Below are 26,839 nucleotides of genomic sequence, written 5' to 3'. Positions count from 1 at the left end.
ACCCTGTGTATGTCCCGTGACCCTCGTGGCTGACGCCGTTGCACCGGGTAACGTGACGGACCGGGGCGGGGGGGAGCTTAGCAGAAGCCGTGGGACAATTACCTAGCTCGGGCGTGGCTGGGCAGGAGAGGCCCAGGCTTTGAGGCCTAGGTTCTGAGGCCTTACAAAAACGGGGAAAGGTAGGAAAAAGAATCTTCAGGGTAGAGAAAATATTTACAAATGAATGAAGTTTTTTTCAAAACAATTTAATAAAAGCAATTTTTTTTTGCTGGAAATGTAGGTTTGAAAAGAAAAACGCAGAAAGCGGGAAAAAGAATGGAATCAAGATGGCTGACACCTCGGTTCAGAACGATAAGGCCCGCCCACACACACACCGATTGGTCGACCGTCAGGTCACCGAAGCGTAGGATTGGTCAATCGTCCCGTCACTCGACTGTAGGAGGGCCCGACCGCACGTGCCAGGGACCCGGCGTACGATTGGTTGACCTCGACGTCACTCTATTGCTAATGAGCGGATAATGAGATGCTAATGGGCGGAATTTTGAACGTTTTTTGGATACCGCGGGCGCAATTTTTGTCCGACCGAAACGTAAATATGTTTACGACCGTTTTGGAATCGTAAGCTTTCTTTTGACGTAACGCACGTGTAGGTACGCTCTATAACTTTCGAGTGCATAGCCGGAGAGACGCACACCGAAGGACAGACAGACAGACAGACAGACAGACAGATGTATCCATTTATATATATATAGATAGACTAGCTGAAGTGCCCGGCGGTGCCAAGGCTTTTTCGAGGGCATGTTGCTGTTGGAAGAGAGAGAGAGAGCGACTGGGGGGAAGAGAGAGAGCGACTGGGGGAAGAGAGAGTGTGACTGGGGGAAGACAGAGAGCGACTGGGGGGAAGAGAGGGAGCGACTGGGGGGAAGAGAGAGAGCGACTGGGGGGAAGAGAGAGAGCGACTGGGGGGAAGAGAGAGAGGGGAGGGAGGGGGGAGGGGAGGGGGGAGGGGAGGGGAGGGGGGAAGGGAGGGCGGGGAAGGGAGGGCGGGAAGGGAGGGGGCGAGGGCGGGGACGGAGGGCGGGGGCCCCCCCAGGGTCGCGGCCCCCCCCAAGGGTCGCGGCCCCCCCTGGGTCGCGGCCCCCCCCCCCCGGGTCGCGCCCCCCGAGGTGAAGACCGCCGATTGCGCGCGCAGCAGGAGCTGAGACGCGGCGTCTCTCTCTGGCGGCCGGCGGGCCCGGTTGCCAGGGTAACCGTGACGCTGACCAAGCCCCGCCCCCGGGCCGAGCCAGAGAGAGAGAGACGCCGTGTCTCAGCTGCTCCTGCTGCGCGCGCGGCCCCCCCCCCCCCCGAGGGCCGCGGCCGCCCCCCCCCCCCGAGGTGAAGACCGCCGATTGCGGCTGTGCGAGACGGCCGGCCGGGGTTGCCAGGGTAACGCTTGACGCTCAGCAAGCCCCGCCCCCCGGCCAGCCAGAGAGAGACAGCGCGTCTCAGCTCCTGCTGCGCGCGCACCCTAGCGGCGCTGGGCTGAGGCTCGGCCCTCCAGCCTTCGAGTGGGGCCGGGAAGTGCCTAGCTCGGGCGTGGGTGCGGAGGAGACGCCGAGGCTTCTAGGCCTACCTGGAAAAACGGGGAAAGGTAGGAAAATTAATGAGGTTAGATAAGTTAATTACTTTCTAAATCATTTTTTTAAAAAACAATATGTGTTTTAAAAGCAACTTTTTTTTTAAGACGCAGAAAGCGGGAAAAAGAAAGGAAAAGTTTGGAATCAAGATGGCGGCGACTCACCTCGGTTCAGAACGATAAAGCCCGGCCACACACGCACCGATTGGCCCGGCGGCACACGCCAGCAACCCGGCGTACGATTGGTCGAGCTCGAGGTCACTCTGTCGCTAATGAGCGGATAATGAGATGCTAATGAGCGGAATGTTGAAGGTTTTTGGGATACCGCGGGCGCAATTTTAGCCCGGCCGAAACGTAAATACGCTTAAAATCATCTCGGAAGCGTAAGCTTTCTTTGGAGGTAACGCGCGCATCGGTACGCCCTGTAACTTTCGAGCGCATACCCGCAAGACGCACACGCGATGACAGACAGAATGACAGAATGACAGACAGAATGACAGAATGACAGACAGACAGATCGACCGATTTATATATATAGATATAGATAGATAGATTATTTGTATATTACTGATTAGTTATTTTTCTGATAGACAAGGGCCGGGGTCTCTAATCTAAAGTATTTCTGGTGAGGCACTATTATTAACCAAAAACAACAGTCCAACAGGCAATAAATTTGAACAGACTTTTATCACTCTCCCTCAACCAAATAACTGTCCTCTTCTTAGCGGTAAAATTATTATAGACAATTTATATTGTCCCTTTTTCTTGTGAGAGGGAGAAAGAGAAATCCAGGGAGGTAGAAAGGGATCAGGTACCTTGATACAATGGAGTCACTGCTCTGATGGCAGTTTTCATTTTGTAGCAATATCCTCTTTAATTCCCATTTTCAACAAAAATTGCCTTTAGCCATTATTAATATTTAAATATTTCTTACTGACAATCTGGAGTTTACCTGTAGGTGTGGGAAAAGCAGAGAATAGTTACCCCGTTTTATCATCATGCAGTGTGAGCGCAAAAATGAATGATTAAAATCACTAGATTTGAGCTTTTGACTGTTGAGTGGGTATGTTGGACACCATTCTGGATTTCTACAGGGATTGTATGATTCATTAAATCATCACCTACTGAAGTTTTGCTTGGGTTAGAATGACTTGCTATGAAGAAGATTGGGACTAAAAATATGGGAGGGCAGAGGAAGAAACAGCCACATTATTCGCCTTAAGAGCTTAATGCTGTTTTCACCTCTGAGCCAGATGATTGCAGACTTTTTGTCTGTTAAGCAAATTTGAACTTGCACTGATATCCAAGTGTCAGCCACAGCTCAGTTGGTAGCACTCTCACCTCTGAGTCAGCAGGTTGTGGGTTCAAATACCCACTCCAGAGAAAATACCCACTCCAGAGACTTGAGCACAGAAATCTAGGCTGACACTTCAGTGCAGTACTGAAGAAGTGCCGCACTGTTGGAGGTGCCATCTGTTCTCTAAGGTGGACGTAAAAGATCCCATGGCACTATTTCGAAGACGAGCAGAGGAGTTCTACCCAGTGTCCTGGCCAATGTTTATCCCTCAATCATCATCACTAAAACAGATTATCTGGTCATTATCACATTGCTCTTTGTTGGAGATCCTAACTGGACATATTAAACCTGGGGCCCAGTAAACAATAAAGAAGACAAAACTCATCTATTTATTACATAAGTTAACTAGCTGGGGGGGGGCCGGCGTTGCCAAGGCTTTTTTGTAAAACGGCAGTTTACAGGGCCGCGCGGTTGATGGCCGGCCGCTCCCCTGCTCTGTGTCTCGGGCCGAGCGGTTGTCAGGCCCGACCCGAGTGACCCTAACTCACCTCCAGCTCCGGCGGGCTGCCGCAGCTGCCCCGCTCGCTGTTGAGTAAATGCAGTGAAAAAAATGGCGGCTACGTTTCGGGAGGCTGCAGGATTAGGTCCCGCCCACACACGGAATGAAAGGCCCCCCGTGACGCACCGATTGGTCAACCATCAGGTCACTGAACTGTAGGATTGGTCAACCATCACGTCACTCAACGCTAATGAGTGGTAGGATTGGTCAACCGCTAATGAGCAGATTTTTGAACGTTTTTTGTATACTGTCCGAACAATTTTTGTCTGACCAAAAAGTAAATACGCCTATGAGACTCCCCTAATCATAAACTTTCTTTTGATATAACATATTTGTAGGTACGCTCTATAACTTTTGAGTATATAGCGGACAGACAGACATACATACAGACAGACAGACATACAGACGGACGGATCGTTTTATATATGTAGATGTAGTTTGGGTACACATAAAGGGAGAATGATGGGAACTGAACTATGGTCAACATTTGAAATTCTACAACCTGATTTGGCATAATAGCATGTATTAGGTATGCTTTACCTATTGATTTTATTTAAAAGAACCCTAAAAAGTATAATCCCCAAGAAAAGCACTACTTAAGGCAATATAATCCCATTTATGGTTATGTTGGTGTTGTTTAATTGCAATCCAACAGATGATTGGTGCTAGAAAATATGTGCAACATACTGAATGTTTAATTTCAAACCATATTTTTTTTAAATATAAAATATACAGATTATTTGTAATTTTTTTTCCAATTAAAAAAAGACAACGAGGCTCCAGGAACTTTGATCTGCATGAGATTTTTTTTTTTAATGTCTGATAAGCTAGGGGTCATTTGAAAAATAAATCCTGCACAGCAGCATTCGCTCTTATTATCCAGTCCCGTGAGACTTCTCCATACTGCTAATAGCACCTACAGGTAGCCAAGATACTGTAGAAAAAAATTAAATGCAGCTTTCTTTGGTCTCACAAGGATTGGCAAAGTAGACAATGTTGCTACCAAACATTTGAGTCAACTTTTATGAAAAGTAAATTTAGTATAATTTGAACTTGATTGGATTCTAATTGCAGCTTAGTCTGGGTTTCCTTAGGACTTCTTTGTTAATGTCTTAGGCCTAAAAATTTGGTTGCTTTGCGCCTCCCATGGCGCTGCGCCACCGGCGAGGACGTCATCGCCGTGCGCAGCACCCCGCTCGCACCCCGGCCGTGATCTTCGGTAGCGCCCCCTGACTTACCGCTGGATGCTATGTCCGATGGGGTCAGAGGGGCCTACCTGCGGCCGGGGCGGCGCTAATTAAAGGGAAGGTGTTGGGCGGCCATTTTTGTTGCTGGCCGGCTGCCAGCACCTGCCCCCTCCGCCGTCCTCGGCCTCCTCTGAAGCCTCACCGCGGAGGGTCGGCTGCGCTCCGTGAGCCCAGCATTTCTCTTGAGTGCCGGGCTCTTTTGTCGGCACTCTGAACCCTGGTGGCCCAGCTGGGCCCCGGGTCGCGCTGCGCAAGACCCCTCCCCTTTAAGAAGGGGAGGAAGGCCTGCAGTACCGTGCCTTGACGTGCCGCAGCGCCACGATATTCACTCACAGCGCCCCAAGAGGGAGGCGGGGTGCTTTCAGTAGCACCCCGCTTCCCTCTTGGGGCGCTACCGATGAATTTCGGCCGTGGGGGCGCTAACTTTTTCGGGACGCGCAACTCAATTTTCCCCCCTTAATTTTCACCTTTAGTGTTCATCGGGAAGAGCAATCAGGCCACCCGCCCGATATCGTCAGTGAAAAGCCCGAAACATTTTGATGGTCGAGCCTCGTTAGCATTCTATTGGAGAGGTGATTATGCGTTTCCAGTGCTATTAGGCAGCTCGCTGTTTTGGAAAGGTCGGAAATCCAGCGAGGCATCCTCAGATCATGGGCCTGCAGCAATGGGTTAAAGTGGTGGGCTGGGCAGATCCAGAGTGGGTGAGACAATGGAGAGCATTAATAAAGAGGCAGAGGATTATGAGGAAGGGGTAGTGAGGTTAATTATCATAAAGCTGAAGCCATAAAACTGCCAAAACCCTTAATTTAATAATGTGTTTCCAGCAATTCCTTTAAGTGATCCTGGTCCTGGCTGTTTACTGCTTTGTATAGTGGGCAGGCCCAGTGCTTTATGTCTTAAGACCCCAATTTGCTTAGCTTAATGAAGTTCCTGCTTGTTTCCATCGGGAGCACTGGCTGTCTAATTTGTGGCTGGGTTTCAGATGGGAAGCCGTCAGTAAGTCAATTTTTGTGTTGCCACCCCATTCACACCGGAAAACGGACAGCAAAGAGATTAAAATCGGGCGCATTACGTCATGCTTTACTCAAATGATCAAATATAAATTCTGTGCAGGTTTTACTGAATCATTCCTGCCATGTAAAACTAGTTTGGTATATGTCTAGTGTTTGTATGATTGCAATTTGTTAAGTGAGGGAAGTTGACAAGTATTTTGCAGTTCTCTAACACCTTTGATTTTGTTAACACATTGTTAATGTAGATATCTTCGGTGAGATGCAGCTTACTCAAAAACAAATTGGTTATGAGAATCTGGTATGGACAAAACAATGTTCCCTATAAGCTGCGCGGCCACGCAGCACACCGGAAGTCCCGCGCAGCCGGCTCACCGGCTTTTAAATGGAAAAAAACGCGCAAATGAGCGAAATTTTGAATGGGCTGCGCAGCACATTAAAGGGGCCGCACGGCCCAAAAAAGAATTAGAGGGAACACTGCTCATAACTGCAAATCTTAGTTCACTTATTTGTTGTACTCAAGGCCAGACAGTGCAGTATCTTATTTCAATGTACTTTTAAGTAGTCCTACACTCTTAAATATAAAAATGTACCTTTAGAAACAAGTCACTTTGGTATACAGAATCAGGAAACAAATTCACAATCTTATGGGACAGAAACCCTAAAGATCATCCCCCAGCTAATATCCACCCTACATGGAGGAGCTCTGTAAATGAAAATACAAAATAAATTGCAGGTCAGAAAGGTCTTCCAAAGACACTGATCAACTAATACTTACCTGTCGAATAATCAACATCTTTAAAACTCGTTAATCTCAATAGCATCATTATGATGCACTCTAAATTTTATAAAGCTAGGATCAAGTGTGTTATGTGGAAAGCTAATTTTCTAATTTGCATTGTTCCCAACAGCAAAATGATGTTCCCAAGCTTTGTCAAGAAGACAGTGCTTGTTTTTGAGTTAACGTAAAGCTGCAAAGCGGGAGCAGACAAAGGAATGTGATTCGAACGGGTTAAGCACTCATTAGTGTTGGGTATGATACAGTAAAACAAAAATGACAGAAAGTGTAACTTTGTATTTTGACTTCTACTTAAACGTGGGTGGCTTGTGGCAAGTGATGAGGTACATCATCTAAGTGCTCTCTGTAGAGTAACCTTATCCAGTGGCAGTTCCTCTCTGCTGTAAGGTACTGTATCAAATATCCACTGGGACTTCTCTGCTCGGAGAATTATTTCCACCGCTGGAAAAGCAAACTCCCTGCCTGGACATCATCCTCTTCCTTTCTTTCTCTGATGATTATAGTGCTGTAAAACTTCTTGAAACACTTTAACAGTAATGAAGAATGGGTTTTCTTAAAAACCGTAAGACTCAGTACCTTGAAGATCTTTATAACACAGCCACTTGATTTTATGTTGCTTTGTTTTTGAGTTTTATCGGTAAGAACTAAAAATAAATCCTATTCTGATTTTTTTTAATTCCTTCAATAAATTGTGATTTTGCAAAATTGGTTAGTACTGCACAGTTTGGCTGATGTGACTGTGAGTTTGATTTTGTCTCAAGCATTGATGCCCAAATCTTCAAACAAGAGCTATTTCTCACACTTCTTACAATACTGTAGGTGCTGACCTTTAAACCATGTTCTTTTAACATAACATGTACCTTTACAACAGAATTACTGTTCTTGAATAAAAATATCACCGTCAAACACACTACAGGAAACTTTCGTTTAACCGGAGGTTAAATGTCCGGAAAGCTCTATCTACCGGCAAAATTCAGGAGCCGTTTCCTATAAGTTTTTTTTACTTCTCGTTGCTTTTTTTTTTCCAGTCAGGCTCTGCAAGGTCTAGCTGAAGCTGTTGCTTAGCTACAGAGACACTTTTAAGCTGCGGCCGACTGTTTTGAAGCTGTTGCTAAGCAACAGGGTTTGTTGATTCACACGGAGTTGTTTTAACATTAGCGCTGGTTTCTACGGCAGTTTTGATGGTATGGCACCAGCTCGGTCCCGTCAGTGCCGGATACCAGAAAGTTTCCTGTAATTATTTAAACACCTTTACACATATATATTACATAAATAAATATATTACTAGTAGATCTGCTGTGGCATTGTTCACACAAATACACACATATATGTAATTATACAAAAGTGTATGAAATGAAATAACATTTATCTATCTGTAAAATATTACATTTCTTGCGTATGTTGCACCCTCCATATTTGGGCAATCTTAGAAGAATGTGTGTTGTATTTTGGATGAGATGTCAAACTGTTCTACATTATGTTCTACATTACAACAGTGACTACACTTCAAAAAGCTATTTCATTAGCTGTAAAGCACTTTGGGATGTCCGGTGGTTGTGAAAGGGGCTATATAAATGCAAGTCTTTTTTTTCTTTTTTGAGGCATTGTCTACTGGTTCAGGTGGATATAAAGGATTCTAAGACTTCCCTCCTGTCCTGGCCAATAATCGATTCTTTGTGTGCCTACCTGTAGCTACATGGAGAACGGAGCACTGCAGAGCTAGAGTTCTGTATTGGACCAACCTGTTTATCATAGGATCTTGCAGAGACTCCAACACTAGCTGCCAACTTTTCTTATAACCCTCCTCACCAAGAACTTCAGTAACCAGAGCTGTCAAAACATAATAGAAAAGGCATATAATCAAACAACATGTAATGGGCCTTAATTAAGCTACTCTTAGCCAAAGAAAACATCTATTAAAACGTTGGTGATATTTCAGTGAAAGTAAATACATAATTGGCAAAGAATCTTCATAGTTCTGAGGCTCGTGAGCGGAGACTCACATACACTTTTAGAACTTAACCCTTGTAAGACTTCTCTTCCTGCACTAAGAATTTTTATTACAAAAGAAATGATTTTAAAAACCTGGCAGATCTATCATTTTTTTATGTAAAATTTAGAAAACATTGTGATCAATAATCTGGAGAACATTCAGTATTTACAAATTCATATACACCCGTACTAAGTGGGTGGAATTTAAGTCCCAGCTTCAATAACTCAAGGATCACGACTGAGCTAAGTAGAAGGGCATCTCTGCCACCTAAATCCTTCCCAATCATTATCAATGCTTCCCATATACATCTGTGATTATTCCTACCTTTCTAAACAGGAGCAGAGACACATTTTGGTACCCTTAACGACAATATCCAACAATTATTAAGCAAATGTATTAAAATGGACTCACTATTTCAAGAAACTGAAATAAAATAGTAAACATGCTCCCCGCTCCTCCAGGTAGGGTCCCACAGAGTCCACATCACAGAAGACCTCTCCTGGTCCCTCAATACCTCCTCTTTGGTGAAGAAGGCCCAGCAGCGCCTATATTTCCTAAGGAGGCTGAAGGGATGTAACCTGTCACCCCAGATCCTCTCTAACTTTTACCGCTGCACAATAGAGAGCATCCTGACGAACTGTATCACAGTGTGGTATGGCAGCTGTAGCTCCTATGACCGGAAAGCCCTGCAGCAGGTAGTCAAAACTGCCCAACGCATTACCGGCACCCGGCTACCGACCATTGAGAACATCTACCAGAAACGCTGTTTACGGAGGTCACTGACCATCATCAAAGACCCTACCCACCCCAGCCACAGTTTGTTCACCCCCCTGCCATCTGGGAGACGCTACAGATGCATTCGCACCCGAACGACCAGATTTAGGAACAGCTTCTTTCCCAGGGCTGTCATCCTATTGAACTCTGCAAATAAACTCTAAAGCCTGCACATCTGCCAATGCACTTTATTATGTTTATGTTACAAGCTAAATGTATGTTAAATGTCTTAATCAAAATGTACACTCTTGGGAGCCGCAAGCTTACATTTCGTTGTACTGCACTTGTGCACTAACAATGACAATAAAGTTTATTATTATTATTATTATTATTAATGAGGGGAAGAGCCCTTCCATGCGGCAGCGCTACGTGGCCCAGTGTGTAGCGCTGCAGAACGCACAGCTCCGATATTTGGGGTTAGCGCTCTAAGAAGGAAGTGGAGCACTTGAATTAGCGTGCCACCTCCGTCTTGGGACGCTAAAACTGAAGTTACCAATCACAGGCGCTATTTTTCACCGGGCGCTAAATTTAGCGCCCAGGTGAAGTAAGTTTCCCCCCAAAGTTCTTAGTCACACCCTTGTACTGCCACAGCAGTATTTCTAGGTATTTATTACTGGCATCTTTCTGTAAAATCACAGGGTGGTATTCAGAAAAGACAGCAGTAGATGCATAATATTTTTTTCTTAAAAATGCAATTATTGCAAACCTACTGCACCAAATGCACCATGACTAAAAAATTAATAAAGAGAGAGAAGATGAATTATGAGAGTAAACTGGCAAGAAACATTAAAACAGATAGTAAGAGCTTCTACACGTATATAAAAAGGAAGAGGGTAGCTCCCTTAGAGGATGAGGGGGAATTAATAATGGGGAACGGGGAAATGGCAGCGACTCTGAACAAATATTTTGTATCTGTCTTCACGGTAGAAGGCACTAACAACATCCCAATAATGGATAATCAAGGGGCCACAGGTAGGGGGGAACTAAAGACAATCACTATCACTAAGGAAATAGTACTTGGTAAAATAATGGGACGAAAAGATGACAAGTCCCCTGGACCAGATGGCCTGCATCCCAGGGTCTTAAAAGAAGTGGCTGCAGAGATAGTGGATGCATTGGTTGCAATATACCAAAGTTCCCTGGACTCTGGAGAGGTCCCAACGTATTGGAAAACCGCAAATGTAACACCCCTATTTAAGAAAGGAGGGAGACAGAAAGCAGGAAACTATAGACCAGTTAGCCTAACATCTGTCGTTGGGAAAATGCTGGAGTCCTTCATTAAGGAAGCAGTAGCAGGGCATTTGGAAAATCATAATGCAGTCAAGCAGAGTCAGCATGGTTTTATGAAAGGGAAATCATGTTTAACGAACTTGCTGGAGTTCTTTGAGGAGGTAACGAGCAGGGTGGGCAAAGGTGAACCAATGGATGTGGTGTATTTTGATTTCCAGAAGGCATTCGATAAGGTGCCACATAAAAGGTTACTGCATAAGATAAGAGCTCACGGAATTTGGGGTAATATATTAGCATGGATAGTGAATTGGCTAACTAACAGAAAGCAGAGAGTCGGGATAAATGGATCATTTTCCGGTTGGCAAACAGTAACTAGTGGGGTGCCACAGGGATCGGTGCTGGGGCCCCAACTATTTACAATCTACATTAATGACTTGGACGAAGGGACCGAGTGTAATGTAGCCAAGTTTGAGGATGATACAAAGGTGGGTGGGAAAGCAAGTTGTGCAGAGGACTCAAAAAACCTGCAAAGGGATATAGACAGGCTAAGTGAGTGGGCAAACATTTGGCAGATGGAGTATAATGTGGGAAACTGCGAGGTTATACACTTTGGCAGGAAAAATAAAAAAGCAAATTATTATTTAAATGGAGAGAGATTACAAAATGCTACAGTTCAGAGGGACCTGGGGGTCCTTGTGCATGAAACACAAAAAGTTAGCGTGCAGGTACAGCAAGTAATCAAAAAGGCAAATGGAATGTTGGCCTTTATTTCAAAGGGGTTGGAGTATAAAAGCAGGGAAGTCCTGCTACAACTGTACAGGGTATTGGTGAGACCACACCTTGAGGACTGCGTACAGCTTTGGTCTCCTTATTTAAGAAAGGATATACTTGCATTGGAGGCAATTCAGAGACAATTCACGAGGTTAATTCCAGAGATGAGGGGGTTAACTTATGAGGAAAGGTTGAGCAGGCTGGGCCTATACTCATTGGAATTTAGAAGAATGAGAGGTGATCTTATTGAAACATATAAGATATTGAGGGGGCTCGACGAGGTAGATACAGAGAGGATGTTTCCCCTTGTGGGGAAATCTAGAACGCAGCACAGTTTTAGAATAAAGGGTCGCCCTTTTATAACTGAGATGAGGAGGAATTTCTTCTCTCAGAGGGTCGTAAATCTGTGGAATTCTCTGCCCCAGAGAGCTGTGGAGGCTGGGTCATTAAATACATTTAAGGTGGAGATAGACAGATTTTTGCAAGATAAGGGAGTGAAGGGTTATGGGTAGCGGGCAGGGAAGTGGCTTTGAGCCCAAGATCAGCCATGATCTTATTGAATGGCGGAGCAGGCTCGAGGGGCCAAGTGGCCTATTCCTGCTCCTATTTCTTATACTCTTATGTTCTTATGTTCATTATGTACCATGACTGCAGTTTCTTACTTACTTGGCATTTTGTATATTGCTTCATCTATTTTAAGACATTTTAGCTTCATATAAAGGTTATGTATAAATGAGTTAAATTGCATTCATAAAGTGCCTATCAGGTTCTCAGGATGTCCCAAAGGGCTTTGCTGCAATTTTTTTTTCAAGTGTAGTCGCTGATATGGAGACATATGCGTCGATGCCCCAGAAAGAGCAATGAGATAAATGACCCGTTAACCTGATTTTGTTGATGTTGTTTCAGGGATAAATGTTGGCCAGGATACTAGGTGAAGTCCCCTGCTCGACTTCAAACAGTGCCATGAGATCCTTTACATCCTCCTGAACAGGCATATGGGGCCTTAGTAACTTCTTATCCAAAAAGGCTGCACCTCCAACCATGCAGCACTCCCTCAATACTGTACTGAAGTATCAGCCTAGATTATGTGTTAAGTCCTGGAGTGGGGTTGAACCCATAACCTTGTGGCTCAGAGGCGAGAGTGCTACCACTGTTGCATGTTGACCCTTCTATCTATCGATGAAACATTGGTAAACTTTCAAAATAAGTTATAACTGCCCATGAGAAAAGGAATCCCATAATAAGCACAGAATGTCTTTTTTTTCCTGAGAGAAGATGGTGTCTTGTTAAAATGAAAATACTGTGGTACTGATGTTAGATTTCCTATTCAGATATCAAAACAAATCTGAAGCTGACGTGTTAATGAACTTAAAATGTTTTATTTTGTTTTCGGCTCCATGATGAACTTAAAAATGTCACCAACAAAATGTTCTGTCCCCAGGCTTTATGCTCCAGTGTGCTGGGCAACATTCTACTACATTTTAAATAGATGTCGTGGCATTGCAAAAAATAATGTCCTGGTATTAAATTAAGATTCTGTCATAGGGAAGGGGATGGATTTTAATGTTAGAACCACATGCAAAAACCACAATCCCTGTGGTATTTAAAACTTAAATTTTCAGTTGCTTAGCAAAGGCACTGCACCAAATCAGGTTTTGCGGTGAGAGGATAAAGCTCTACAGCGAGGAAAAGATCCCCAGTTCCACTTGGTTAAACCTTTTATTGTAATGACCACTGGAATGGTCCCGCACATCTTTGCTGGAGAGGTCAGTCGCCACCAGCACACTACGACAGTAAATTGTGCAGCAAGTCAACAAAAATTAAGAATGATAATTGCGGCAGACTTTTGTAGTAGCAAACCAGATGCTGTTTTTACACAGTAGTGTACCAGACCATCAGCTAGAATCAGTGCTAACATCAGTGAAAGGCCAGAAATGAGGTTTTGATGATCAAAAAGAATGCAACAGATTACAAACCCATTGAAATAAAGTGAACTGTGTCCTTTTCTAAGAGAAAAATACCTCATAATTGAACTCAAGATGTGTAAGACTTGACAGGCCCGTGTTAACAGTGCTGTTGACTCTAAGACAAACATATAAAATTTCACAGATTATCAGCTGTGAAGGTTCTGCAGAACATTTTTTGCTATTTCAAAGACTTGTATTTTCCTTCTGCATTTTGTAGTACGATTGTTTACAAGCAGACAGATGCTATTTTACAGTATTTAGTTTCCCATTTCCCACATCTCATACAGCAGAACACTCAGCACCCAAGCATGTTCTTCAACTATTTTTCAGATGGGGAGATTTTTAAAAAATCTAAGAAAGGATATATAACAGTAATGTTTTTTAAAATGGCAAATACCAAAAATTGTCATTAATCAGATGTAGACTTTGTCAATGCTCTGATGTAGTGCCGACCGTAGCAAATTAATAGCCAAACGTTCAGAGAAATACAAGCAGACATCACTTCAGAAAATACATTTTGTTATTACAGCAATGTGAACATTTTGGCAAACATGCCCAGTAATAGGAGCTTCATAAAAACATTTGGTTTGGCATCACATAAAGGAAAATAAGTCACATCAATGGATTTTGTGGATACCTGAAGTGAAAGTTTACTACTTGTACTATTAAATCAGTGCAAAGACTATGCCCGGAATTTTCATGCTGCCATGCGTGCGGGATTGGAGGCGGGTCGGGAGTAAAAGTGGAAATAAATGAGAGCGCGTCGGGAACCTGCCGTCATCCCGCCTCCTCGCGCCTTTAACTCGGGCGCGTTTGCCAGCGCGGCAGCGACCCGAACAGCAGAGGCGGTCGACCTAATTTAGATCATTATGAGGTACTTGTCAGACCCTTAACTGCATTCTTAACCAGACCTTTTGCATTTTACTGCATGTCCACGGAATCACATAGCTCAGGAACCACGTCTGTCAAGCTGAGGCGGAAGTTCAGTGGCTATTGATCATTAATGCAGAGCATGGAGTGCACAATAAATACTGCCAACTGATACCTGCTTACTTTCCGGAGGGAAATGCTGTTGCTGAGTGCATTTTCAGCACAGATTTAGGTGTCTAGAGTTTGCAAGACTTTTCTGCAAATTCGGAAAACACTCTCAACCTCATTGCTACTACCTATCACACCACTGACAGATTGCTTCTCTGGTGCCGTTTATACTGTCTCACCTTGGTCCTTAGAAACGGACCAGGATAAGCCTCAACACCAGCAGCAGCAGGCATACCAGCAGCACCAACACCACCACCACCAACCTTCTCCTCAACGACCCGATGCTGCACAGGACAGAGGCCATCAGCGCAGGGCTGCACCGCGCCGGAGGCAATACCTCCAACACAGGGTATACAGGCAGAGGATGAGCTTCCTCAGCATGACTGAGCAGCAGTTCCAAAGGAGGCTCAGGCTATCGCACCAGGTTGTTGCAGACATTTGCAGATTGCTGGAGCAAGACCTGCAGCCCAGAGGACCTGGAGGACACGCCTTACCAGTGGCTGTCAAAGTCACCAGTGTCCTCAACTTCTTTGCCTCAGGCTCCTTCCAGGGATCTGCAGCAGACAATTGCAGCACCTTGCAGTCAACCGCCCACATATGCATCACACAGGTCACCTGTTTCACAAGTCAGCCAATTATATCAATTTTGCCACTGATGACGCCAGTGTTACTGAGCGGGCGCTCGGCTTTGCCGCTCTGGTTGGCTTCCCACGGGTGCAGACGTCATCGACTACACACATGTGGCCATCAGGGCACCCCATCATCACCCAGGAGTGTTAGTCAACCGCAAGGGCTTCCCTCAATGTGCAACTGGTCTGCAATCATAGGAAGATCATCATGCATGTGTGCGCCAAATTCCCTGGCAGCTGTCATGACTCTTTCGTCATGCGTAAATCCACCCTGCCTCAGCTCTTCGCAACTCCAAACAGACTTTCTGGCTGGCTGCTTGGAGACAAGGGCAATCCACTGAAACATAGAAACATAGAAGATAGGAGCAGGAGTAGGCCATTCGGCCCCTCGAGCCTGTTCCGCCATTCAATGAGATCATGGCTGATCATCCAAATTCAGTACCCTGTCCCTGCCTTCTCCCCATATCCCTTGATCCCTTTAGCCTCAAGAAATATATCCAACTCTTTCTTGAATATATTTAATGAACTGGCCTCCACTGCCCTCTGTGGCAGAGAATTCCACAGGTTCACCACTCTCTGGGTGAAGAAATTCCTCCTCATTTCAGTCCTAAATGGCTTACCCCTTATCCTTAGACTATGACCCCTGGTTCTGGACTCCCCAGTCATCAGAAACATCCTTCCTGCATCTAGTCTGTCCAGGCCTGACAGAATTTTATAGGTTTCGATGAGATCCCCTCTCAATCTTCTAAACTCCAGTGAGTATAAGCCCAATCGACACAATCTCTCCTCATACGTCATTCCTGCCATCCCAGGTATCAGCCTGGTGAATCTTCGCTGCACTCCTTCCATGGCAAGAACGTCCTTCCTCAGGTAAGGCGACCAAAACTGCACACAATACTCAAGATGTGGCTCATGACACCCTTGAGGAGGCCAAGTATGGAGGCCGAGGAGAGGTATAATGAAAGCCACATGTTCACCAGATGTGTCATAGAGCAAACAATAGGCATGCTGAAAATGCGATTCAGATGCCTTGACAGATCTGGAGGAGCTGTTCAGTATGCACCAGCCAGGGTCTCCAGAATCGTCATCTGCACAACATAGCACAGCAGTGAAGATTAGCGCCGCATGAGGAACAAGGTTCTGAGTGCACAGCCTCTTCAGAGGAGGAGGAAGAAGAGCATCAGCTGGAAGATGAGGTGGAGGAGCAGGAGGAACCCATTGCTGCCCGGGAGGCCAGGGATGGCCTCATCATGGCCAGATTTACTTAACTTCCTGCATTACACCCATATGTCTGCTACGTACTGTGGCAGGTTTCCCCGTCCCCCCCACCCCCAGCAACACCGGGTTGGAGGCGGGACTACAACTTCCGGGGTTGTAGTCCTGCCTCCATCGAGATGCGGCCAATCCACGCGATTTTAACTTGATTGACCTTGTTGAGCCTGCCCAGCGGGCTCAGTAGGCCAATTAAGGGCCACCCGGCAACAGGTGACGTCACAGACTGAAATTTCATCTGTCAAGATATTTTGACAGATGAAATATCAGTGTTTCACAGCTGTTTGAAGCTGTCAAACACTGACAGTCTTACTTCTAACATGAGTCCTCCTCCACAGACTCAGTTAGAAATCTCTCCTGCACAGAAAGCTGCAGGTCGTCACTTTTGACGGTTCGCAGCCGTTCTGCTTTCTGTGCCGGTGAGATGAGGCACTCCCCGAACCTAAAGGAAGGCTGAAAAGGTAAGAAAAGGTAATTTACACTTCTTTAATCACTTTAGACACACCAAACACACTTACCTTTGCACTCATGCACACATCACTCACCTGAACACCCACATCTCGACCCCTCCAAGCCCTTCAACCCGACGGCCCGACTCCTCCAACTTGGCGTGGTTTGGAGCCATCGGGAATCCCACAGTTCAGGGCCGTTAATTGGCACTAATCCCCTTCCCGCCTCGGGGAGGCGGGTCGGGTACCCGCCTCCTTTGAAACTGGCATGGAGGCCTGGCGATAATGCGCTTGCGCCCCGTTGACGCCATCTGCTGGCGCTAACGGGAGGCGCTAAGGTAATTGCTATTTGTGGGACCTTGTGAGCAAATTAGCTGCTGCATTTATCTACATAACAACATTGACTACACTTCAAAAGTAACTCATTTGCTGTGAAACACTTTGGGACATCCTGAGGATGAAAGAGGGAGCTTTCCCTCGATGCCCCAAAGTGCTTCACAAGAGAGCGAGAGAGAAACAAATAACTTGCATTTATATAGCGCCTTTTACAACCTCAGGATGTTCCCAAGTGCTTTACAGCCAATGAAGTACTTTTGAAGTGCAGTCAATGTTGTAATGTAGGAGACGTGGCAGCTAATGTGCACACAGCAAGCTCCCACAAACAGCAATTAAATAATGACCAGATAATCTGTTTTAGTGTTATTTGAAGAATAAATATTGGGCAGGACACCAGGAGAATTCCCCTGCTCTTCCTCAAATAGTGCAATGGGATCTTTTATGTCCACCTGAGAGAGAAGACAGGGCCAGGTTTAACATCTCATCCAGAAGACAGCACCTCCGGCAGTGCAGCACTCCCTCAGTACTCCACTCAGGCTGGATTATGTGCTCAAGTCTCTGGAATGGGACTTGGGCCCACAATTCAGAGGTGAGAGTTCTAGCATTGAGCCAAGGCTGGCACCTGAAAGGCACTGTATAAATGTAAACATTGTCCTTTTTCTAACAAAAATGCACCAGTTATGAGCCAAAAAACATTGACACCTGGATAATATGGCATTATTGGGAAATAATAATTATTAGCTCAAGAGCATTCTGTAAGGACTAGTATTCACGAGTGCAATCCTTTAAGTTTAAACACTTTAAACCTTGAAAAATAAACCAATAACTTAAAAAATGCTACAAAAAAAATGTGCATTTTGTCCTTAAATTTAGATTTAGTCTATCAGATAAAGAAACGTACATCTTCCAAAGCAAACAATAAGCAGTGCTCAGGACTCAACTAATGTTTTGTCTAATTGTAAAAGTCTCTGTATAGCTAAATGAGGCAAAGCATATTCCCAATGCCACAGTGTAAGCAATTTACACAACTGGAGAGTTTGGAAACCAGAGAAGAGATATGAACTTGACCATAAAAGTGCATCTTGGCTAGTGTCTTAACAGTTGGGATGTAGCATGTGATGTACAGAGTTAATGAAGCAAGCCAGAATTTGAACATCACTTCAAACATTAACAGAATTGATAACCAATTAACATTTTAAAGATCAGAGTACAATTGCTACACATTACCCCAAACAGGATAGTGCTAACTAATTTAGCCTATTCAATTTATATTGTGGACAGCATGCTAATGTTCCCGAGAATGAAAGTCTGACAATTAACAACTGCTGCAGCCATAAGTTAGCGATGACAGTCTTCTGTACGAGTGAAAGAATGACAGCAATTCTCCATTGCCAGTGATATCCAAGTATCATCTTTAATCACATCCTTAAATAGAGAATTCTTTATGTTCCCTTTTATTAAAAAAACTCAATGTTAAAAGTTATGTTTTCTCTACCCTTTTGTAAATATTTTGTTCCTTAACAAGCGCTGATAGAATTTTGGCAATATTAGAAGATGAATGGATTATTAAGCACAGTAGCGTGCGGGAGATAATTTTTGAAGCACCCTGGATTAATGGACAGTATCTTTACTAGGATTAATTCTTTCATTTCCCCCCCTCCCCCCAAACTGCATTAGTAGTCCCCATGCCAGTTACGTTCATGAAGTTATCAATAATCTACTTAACAAATATTCAAACCTACCGAACTCATAAAAACACAAGACGAACAAAAATATATTACAGGTAATCATACACTTCATCATTTGATTTAAACAGGGGGCTATGGTGAAACCTGCTCTTCAAATGAAGGATTATGTCACATGCATGAATCGCTCTTTGCTCTTCCCAAGTGTAAAATAATTCAGTGGGTAATTACATTAAGTCATACTCAGTTTAATAATACATTATTTTATGTGGCCTGCTTAGACATTAATGATTATTAGGGTGAACATATTCCATTTTATGAACCTACAGAATGGTAAGCAGCCACGACAAAATTTAAAAAACTAACATACAACTTTTCCATTAACAAATTTGCGATCTTCAAAAATAACAAATGATCAGTAGCTCAGGAACGTCAGTAGCAGTGCTACACTGGATTTAACCATGAACTCATTGCCAAACATTTATCATCATTTATGTTGTTTATTTGGCTGCTTGTATCATTATGTGGAGGGCATAAAATACATGAAATGGGCAAGACAGCTCACAGTGAGATAGGATCAAATACTTATGCTGTTTTGCAACCATGGCTTTTGTGAAACTATCCTGGACTTTAATTATTTTCTATCTTTTAGGTATTCCACCATTGAATTTTATCTTCAATACTTCTTGTTAGTTAATCTTTCACTGCTTAGCAAAAATGAAATCATCCTGTAAGACCTGGAGAGCGATTTTACTGATATTAATGACAAAATTATATTCCACTAATCAAACTTACACAATTTAAAGGGGAAGAAAACTCTACAAGGATCATCTTGAACAATGAGTATTCCCCTAGTCTTTCCTTTTCCTTTAATGAACATATTCAATATTACCTTCATAATATACCATTCCCCATTATAAGCCTCATGCCAAGCAGATCTACCTGATTTTAGACAAGTAAAGGAAACTCAGTCCGTGCTGTGAGGTAGCACTGAATTTAGTCCCTCCAGTTACTAAAATTAAAAATATATTAACCTGGCAGCATCTTCATTAGGCATTGGAAGGCCAGTTCCTGGGTCTGTTCTTTCTGCTCTTTAGTTCTGACTGGCTTTGGCCATTTCGGTAAGGCTCCTCCAGGCCAGATAGCTTCCTGTAAAAGCTTGAGGTACACAACCCAGTACTGAGTACATGTCAGGTTAACAATCTGAACCTCAAGCCACCTGTAAGCAGAAAATATATAATGAGCCACCGCGCTAGAAAGCATATGCATAATATCAATCAACAACTAATAAGTGATCAATCATCCCATGCACAAATAAAACTAACAAACAATTCAATAAACTCTTTCAGTTATGCATTCTCACACAAACACCTATAGGTTATACATGCAATGCAATTCAACTTGCACTTAAAACAGAGTAAAGCAAGTTCGATCAGTACGGAGTACTTCCGCTTTCTCTCTAGGTTAGAAAGGTAATGCGTTGATTTTCATGTGTAGCATATATTGGGCAGGCCACCATACAGGGAACATAAATCAATTCAACAAAAAATGTCTCCTGCCATTTAGGAGACATGTAACTTTAAAAATATATATAGCTGCCAAGATAGCGGGCTCGATGCGCTGCTGGTGACCACATTACCAGTTGCGCATTAATGGAATGCAATCCCTTGCGATTCATGAAAACAGTGAGCTCCTTTGCAGGGACCTGTACAGCAATGAAGCCCTTGACTTAGGGGAAGCCTGCAATCTGCGCGAATCCCAAAGCTCTGTCCTGCTGTTTCCAGTTTTCGACAGGGAAAGTGATGAAAGTGGTTGCTTTAGAAAATGTGGCATCAGTCACCAACTAATGCAAGCATGAACTGCAGACTAACTGAGCTGTTGATATCCCCTGTTGCAGCCTGGAAGGAATCAGAGGCAAAGAAGTTGAGAACTGTAGTAACCTTGACTGCAACAGGCAATTCAGTGCTAACGGTGGCAGTGGGTTGCAAGTCTTGTTGCAGGTGGTGACACAGCCTCCTTCCGCACTGCTACTCTGAGAAGCACAGGTACGTAACTTTGGCCTTATATTCCCAGTTGGGAGGGTAAGGATTTCTGTGAGCTCTACTCTTCCTCTGTGGTCTCCCTGCAGCTGTAGCTCTGTGTGGTCCTTCTACCTGTTGCTGCCGCTCCTCTTCCTCTAGCCAGAATGGAATATTCAGAAGGATTCCCATTTTTCAGCAAAAAAAAGGTTACCAATCCCCACTTAAGCTTCCTAAGGGTTGTCCAGCCACTACCATAAAAAGCAGAGATTCTGCTCCCATAAATGGTCAAGAGATATAAGCAATATGTCCGTCAAATGTTTACTGTGATTTAAATGATAGCAGATGATTCCCCCTTTAACTAGTGGTGGAATTAGCTGTTTCCCACCGTGTACCGCCCACGATTTGTGGTGAGTTTAAGAAGTAGCAGTGGCAGCACTGAGTGACACAAAAATGGAGTCTGGCTCCAATTGTGCCACTGGTCTCTAGTTTAAATATATTTAAATTAATCTAATATATTTATTAGGTTCCTGTCTGTTTCCAGCAGGAGCGCGAGCAGCCTAAATTAAAACCTGCTCAAAAATCACAATGGGCAGGCCTGCAGCGACATGTTGGCAATTTTTGATTCCAATTTCTGTCCCGCTACCTTCACATTCGTGCTGAAAAATGGGGTGGTCTGGTGACAAAAATCATCCCAGTGTATCTTCAGACCGCTGGCATATCATGCATTATCAGGATGGTAGTGTCTGTGAGAGTAGACCTGAATGGCAGGCCACCATACAGGGAACATAAATCAATTCAACAAAAAATGTCTCCTGCCATTTAGGAGACATGTAACTTTAAAAATATATATAGCTAATATATATATAAAAAAAGAGATTGAGGAACAGTTTGTACCAAAAGTATCTATTTCTACCCCTGGTTTTTATCAACTCTCACCAAACATCCTGCTGGCATCCTAGATGAAATATTGTCCAAGATATTCAAACACAAGCAACAAGAATGTGTGATGTGATGTACACAGTAAAAAGAAACAGATTTAAACCTCCTTATACATACCCAGTAAACACCAATTCAGTACACTGTGATTTAATATTGGATGTACATCTCATAAAGCTCTAAAAATTGACAACTCCTCAGTCATCAAGTCCTAGTGCCCCTGCCTCTCAAATGTAGTCTATTTTGGAATTTGCAGCAAAACAGTTGTCAACAAAGTCAAGTCCAACAATGCTAGTGACAGCATTCTGTCAACATGTCCCCTGTACAAGAGAAAGTAGTCTTTATAACGCCAGTATGATTTAAGGCTCTTTGCTGCTGTTGGTACTAACTGGAAAGCAATTCCCATCATATGGGACGAAACATCCACCTGTTTGTAAGTCTTTAAATGCCATCCGAGAACAGCATGTAATTGCTGGAATAACCTATCAGTTTTGGTCTAATTTAATGTATCCTCGGATTGGCTAATAGAGCAGTGCATAATGGCAACCTGATTACATTTTGCAAGGTTACAGAGAGGCATCCGAAACAAACACATGTGAAAACCATTACTGCTACAAAAACTATTTTCCAATGGATTTTAACTCTTTCATGTGCAAAATCTGCATTTAGGCAATCAATGACATTTTACACAGTGGTGTTCTGTGAGCAAGCTGTACATAAAATGTGAGCAGTTTAAGTAAAAAGCTTTGTTTAAAATTAGGACATCAATATATGTGGTAGACTGCTTTTTCCTAAATATTAAAAACAGTCCTAAGCTCAATAATGAATTTAATTTAATGACAGTAAATTAGAAAGCTCTCAGGTGTAAATTGATATGTAGATTCTATGACAAACTTCAACCAACTGTGGTTCTATATAGCTCAGTGTTCAGGAAACCTAGTACAGGAAACTTTTTTTTATCCAGCACCGACGGGACCGACGTGGTGCCGGTTCATCAAAAATTCCAGATAACCGAAAGCTATAGTAAAAGATACGGAGAGCTGAGAGCTCCGTATAAAGCAACAAACCCTGTTGCTTAGCAACAGGTTCAGAACAATGGCCACAAGTTCCAAGCGTCTCTGTAGCTTAGCAACAGCTGCAGCCACACCCTTGCACAGCAACAGATCGAGGAAGGCAAGTACAATATGAAGTAAAACTTACCTGAACCTACTCCTGAATTTTGCCGGTTAACCGAGATTTCCGGTTATTTAGGTGCCGGTAAATCGAAAGTTTCCTGTAACTCAATACTAATACAGCAGCAGTAAATTTCACGTTATAAACAGTATTACTGAAGCAGTGGCAACAAAACATGATTAGATTATTCAGACTTATAAATGTGTTACTGAACTGAGCAAAAAGTCAGTGAGGGACAGGAAAATTGGCTCCCATCGACTCTTTGATGGGATATGGTACCATAGACGCTAGGTGCTCTCATCCAAATGGCCCTTCTTTATATGCGATAAGTGGCATTGAGTGTAAGCAGGCCCACTACAGCAGCACAGCTGAATCCGATTCTGTCCTCCATCTTCATCTGATGTCCATGCATGCCTACTTACAGCAGGGGTTACCGGTTAGCAATCAGGAACAGAAACTCTGACCAATTTTTTAAACTAACTCAGTAGAGTGGAGATTGAATCTGTGACTTTCATGACCTAAGTGGCTCAGTAATCTTAGATAATCTTACCAAGCCACCAGAGCAGCCTAGGACATGGTTTAATATTGGACTGACTGGCTGGACTACGGAAACACTCAATGCACTTGTCTGTTTTCATTCCATTTGATGCGATTTAGTACCTTTTTGAGAGACCTTATAAGGCATTATATAAATGCCAAGTTCTTTTTTTTTTCTTTCTGTAGATGGAGAACAGCAATAGATGGAGCTCTGTCTCATGTTGTTATCACTCCCTTTCGTTCTGATTTCAGAATGAAGATGGTTAAACCTATGACGATTTTCAAAACCTTTGCCATCCAATGAAACCTTTGGTAACATCATTTCAGACATGGCGTCAGACTTGCAATGTTTCTACTGAAAGTACCTTGTTATTGTAGTAAACAGTCCATTATAGGATAAGAATGCTATAAGAAAGAAACGGAATTGAAAATGTATTAAAAACAAAAGTACCTAAATCTCCTTTAGAATTCCGTCTCATGTAATTTATATTGTGAATGGCTCCCTAATAATCCAAGAATCCATTAAAAAACTAATGAGCATCATTTTATATGCTCTTTACATGGCTCCCAAAGAAAGTAGTATAAAGAGCAACCATGCTTAATGCAAAATGATTTTTTTTTTTTTTTTTTATTAAGTTCAGCAACATCAGAATTGAAAATAAAACTAATTGCAATTCAATTACTAGTAAATTCTGATGCTGGTCAAAAAGTTAATTGGATACTTACTGACACACAACAATAAACATTAAAATGTCAACATATAGCCTAAGACTTAATGTAGAAATGTTAACGTTAATTAAACCAGGGCTTTAGGTTTAGTTTCTGACAACTAAAGTAATTTATTGCTCATTTTATTCTTGATTGATGACTTCTTCTATAAATTAATAAAAGCACAAACCGCAAAGCCAATAAGTCTCACTGTACTAACCACAAATGTTTGGCAATGTGATTGAAAAGCCTCAACACTTGCTGCTTACTTTGGCTGCAGGATGTCAAATTGACATGGGCTATCCAGATAACTATTGATTCCTAATGTACATGCATCACCAGCTCCATTAATTGGTTTGTACTCTACATAAATACAATTATATCTACAACAATGGGCAGATATGGGCTAAACGCATATTTTTCTGTAAACAAGGTTATTTACTGAAATGCTATTGTGTGTTCATATTTTGGCACTGAAAAGCCTTCATCTTTATAGGCTAAGCCTTTGGGCTGGTTTTACAGTGGATTTTAGAAAGAGAAAACTCAATCAACGATCGATTCAAGACTGTTTCAATGAAAACAAAAGTGTTGAAAGGAAATAGTCAAAAAAAATCAATGACTCTTTTGAAGTGACAGACCTCAGCCTGTGAGGTTGCAATTCATTGCCAAATAAAATCAGGCCTATCTATTCCGACAATAATAGAGAAAATTGTCCCATAATTAACATTATGGACTCATGTTTTGCCAGTAAAAAGACTTGCACATTAACATTTTCTAACCATTTACATCTCCGTAGCTGTTAATCTTAAGTATTAAAAAGCTCGGGGTAGAGGTTTGCATTCAATTAACCTTTTCACTATACAGATTGTTTGTTGTCAGACAAGTAGATATCTGAAATTATTTCACAAGCCAATACCAATTGCACTAGCACAAATGTCAACACAATCTAACACTATTTTCCTGTATTACACAATGGCCTCCTGTCAAAACTGTTATAAAAACTTCTGATTTTGAAGAATACAGATGCAGCCTCTGCAGCAGAAAAATGTAATCGAAACAAATTCCATGATGCCATGACCAAAACCAGCCTACCTCCCTCAGAGATCCGCCATGGACATTAGTGCCATGCTGTACCTCACAGGTACCCAACACTGAGGTGCAACTTTAAAAATAACCAAAACGGACTCCGTGGGTAAATGCACCATGTTAATAAAGACCTGGATGGTCCCAGGTTTTAAAACTGGTCTGTGTTGTGTTCACTGGTGGGAAGTTAGGATGATGGCATCGTCCTGCCAGTTCTGCCTCGTTTAATAATGGTTGCAAGAAGCATTCGTGTCAACTTCCAGAAGAAATGTCAATTCTGAAAAAAGGAGACAGAGTTCCAACATACCTGGGTCTTTTCCCAAACTCCAACTCTGCTCACCTAGATAGCATCCTGGGTGTGCCCAAAACATCACGGATTTTCAGGGCCCACATTTTTTTAATCACTGAATGTTACACTTCAAATAGGTGATGACCATTTTCACCGTCCATTGAAGGTACGTTCTTTTCTAACTGTGCTCCCAATGGTTATTTATTGTTCTCATGATGTGAATTGAATACCGAACAAGGTAGCTGTGTGGGAAGAGGGTCAAATCTCCTACCTATACGCTTGCAAAAAAGCAAAAAAATATAAGCGGCGGCGAGAATGACTGAAGTCATGCAGATTTATCTTGTTTTTACTAACAACCAAACCTTCAAATAGCAACTTAAAAAATGTTTAGTGCCCTAACTGAGTTATGTCTAAGATCCAACCCACAAGCTAAAGATGGCCTGTGAGTTTCTTTGATCCAGCTTGTGAAGCTTCTGACAATTCCCTTCTTCTCTATACTTATGTGCAAAGCTAACTTCAAAACCTTCAAATGGTTTAAAGAAAGAAAAACTTAGAAAGAGAGCAAGACATACAATTGGTAATTCCGCACTACTTCCCGAGGGGGAACTGTGCTTATAACTGCAGTGCAGATTGGCGATGCAATGCTCCAGATATTCATTCCCTGTGAGCGCAGGTCTCCACTGGGAGCGCGGGATCACTGACTTATCAATACAGAGACAAAGACAGAAAATGTGTGAGGCTTGCATTCCCTTGAGTATAGAAGGTTAAGGGGTGATCTAATTGAGGTGTTTCAGATGATTAAAGGATTTGATAGGGTAGATGGAGAGAAACTATTTCTTCTGGTGGGAGAGTCCAGAACAAGGGGGAATAACCTTAAAATTAGAGCTAGGCTGCTATGGGGTGATGTCGGGAAACACTTCTTCACACAAAGGGTAGTGGAAATCTGGAACTCTCTCAAAAAGCTGTTGAGGCTAGATCAATTGAAAATTTCAAAACTGTTTTGTTATGCAAGAGTATTAAGGGTTACGGAACTAAGGTGGGTAGATGGAGTTAAGATACAGATCAGTCATGATCTAACTGAATGCCGGAGCAGGCTTGAGGGGCTGAATGGCCTACTCCTGTTCCTGTGTTCCAATGCAGACTATGAGACATGCAGAAGACTCGCACAAAAAGGGAGAAAAAGTAAATGAGTCATAGACAAACAGAGATACAAGATGCCAAAAGAAAGTGTGAAAGAGAGCGTGAAACATAAAGAGTGGAAAATAAATAGGATAGAAGAGCAAGATAAAATTAGAGAGTGAGAGACAAGCAGAGAGACAGTTGTAAGAGAGACCCAAATTTTTGTCCGTGGGTACCACCAAGGAAATCGACTGGCATTTATTGATATCAGTGATAGAGAAATGTGCAGTTGAAGTAAT

The 26,839-nt window shown here is 43.0% G+C and overlaps 1 protein-coding gene across 1 annotated transcript in view; it reads right to left on the bottom strand.

Annotated features, from left to right (window-relative positions):
- The window catches only part of snx19b (sorting nexin 19b), a 223,150-nt gene that overhangs the window by 16,499 nt on the left and 179,812 nt on the right, over positions 1 to 26,839 (bottom strand). The window contains exons 9-10 of the mRNA XM_085967945.1: positions 19,709 to 19,893; positions 8,273 to 8,360 (exon numbers count right to left, since the gene is read on the bottom strand). Coding sequence (XP_085824071.1) covers positions 8,273 to 8,360; positions 19,709 to 19,893 — 273 coding nt within the window. The remainder of the gene's footprint in view (positions 1 to 8,272; positions 8,361 to 19,708; positions 19,894 to 26,839) is intronic.

This window comes from Somniosus microcephalus, chromosome 26 (assembly GCF_052327205.1).
Source record: "Somniosus microcephalus isolate GS21.2 chromosome 26, FLI_Smic_1.0, whole genome shotgun sequence".
NCBI classification, from domain to species: Eukaryota; Metazoa; Chordata; class Chondrichthyes; order Squaliformes; family Somniosidae; genus Somniosus; species Somniosus microcephalus.
The sequence above is the reverse complement of the archived record's forward strand: the minus strand, read 5'-3'. Positions and strand labels throughout refer to the sequence as shown.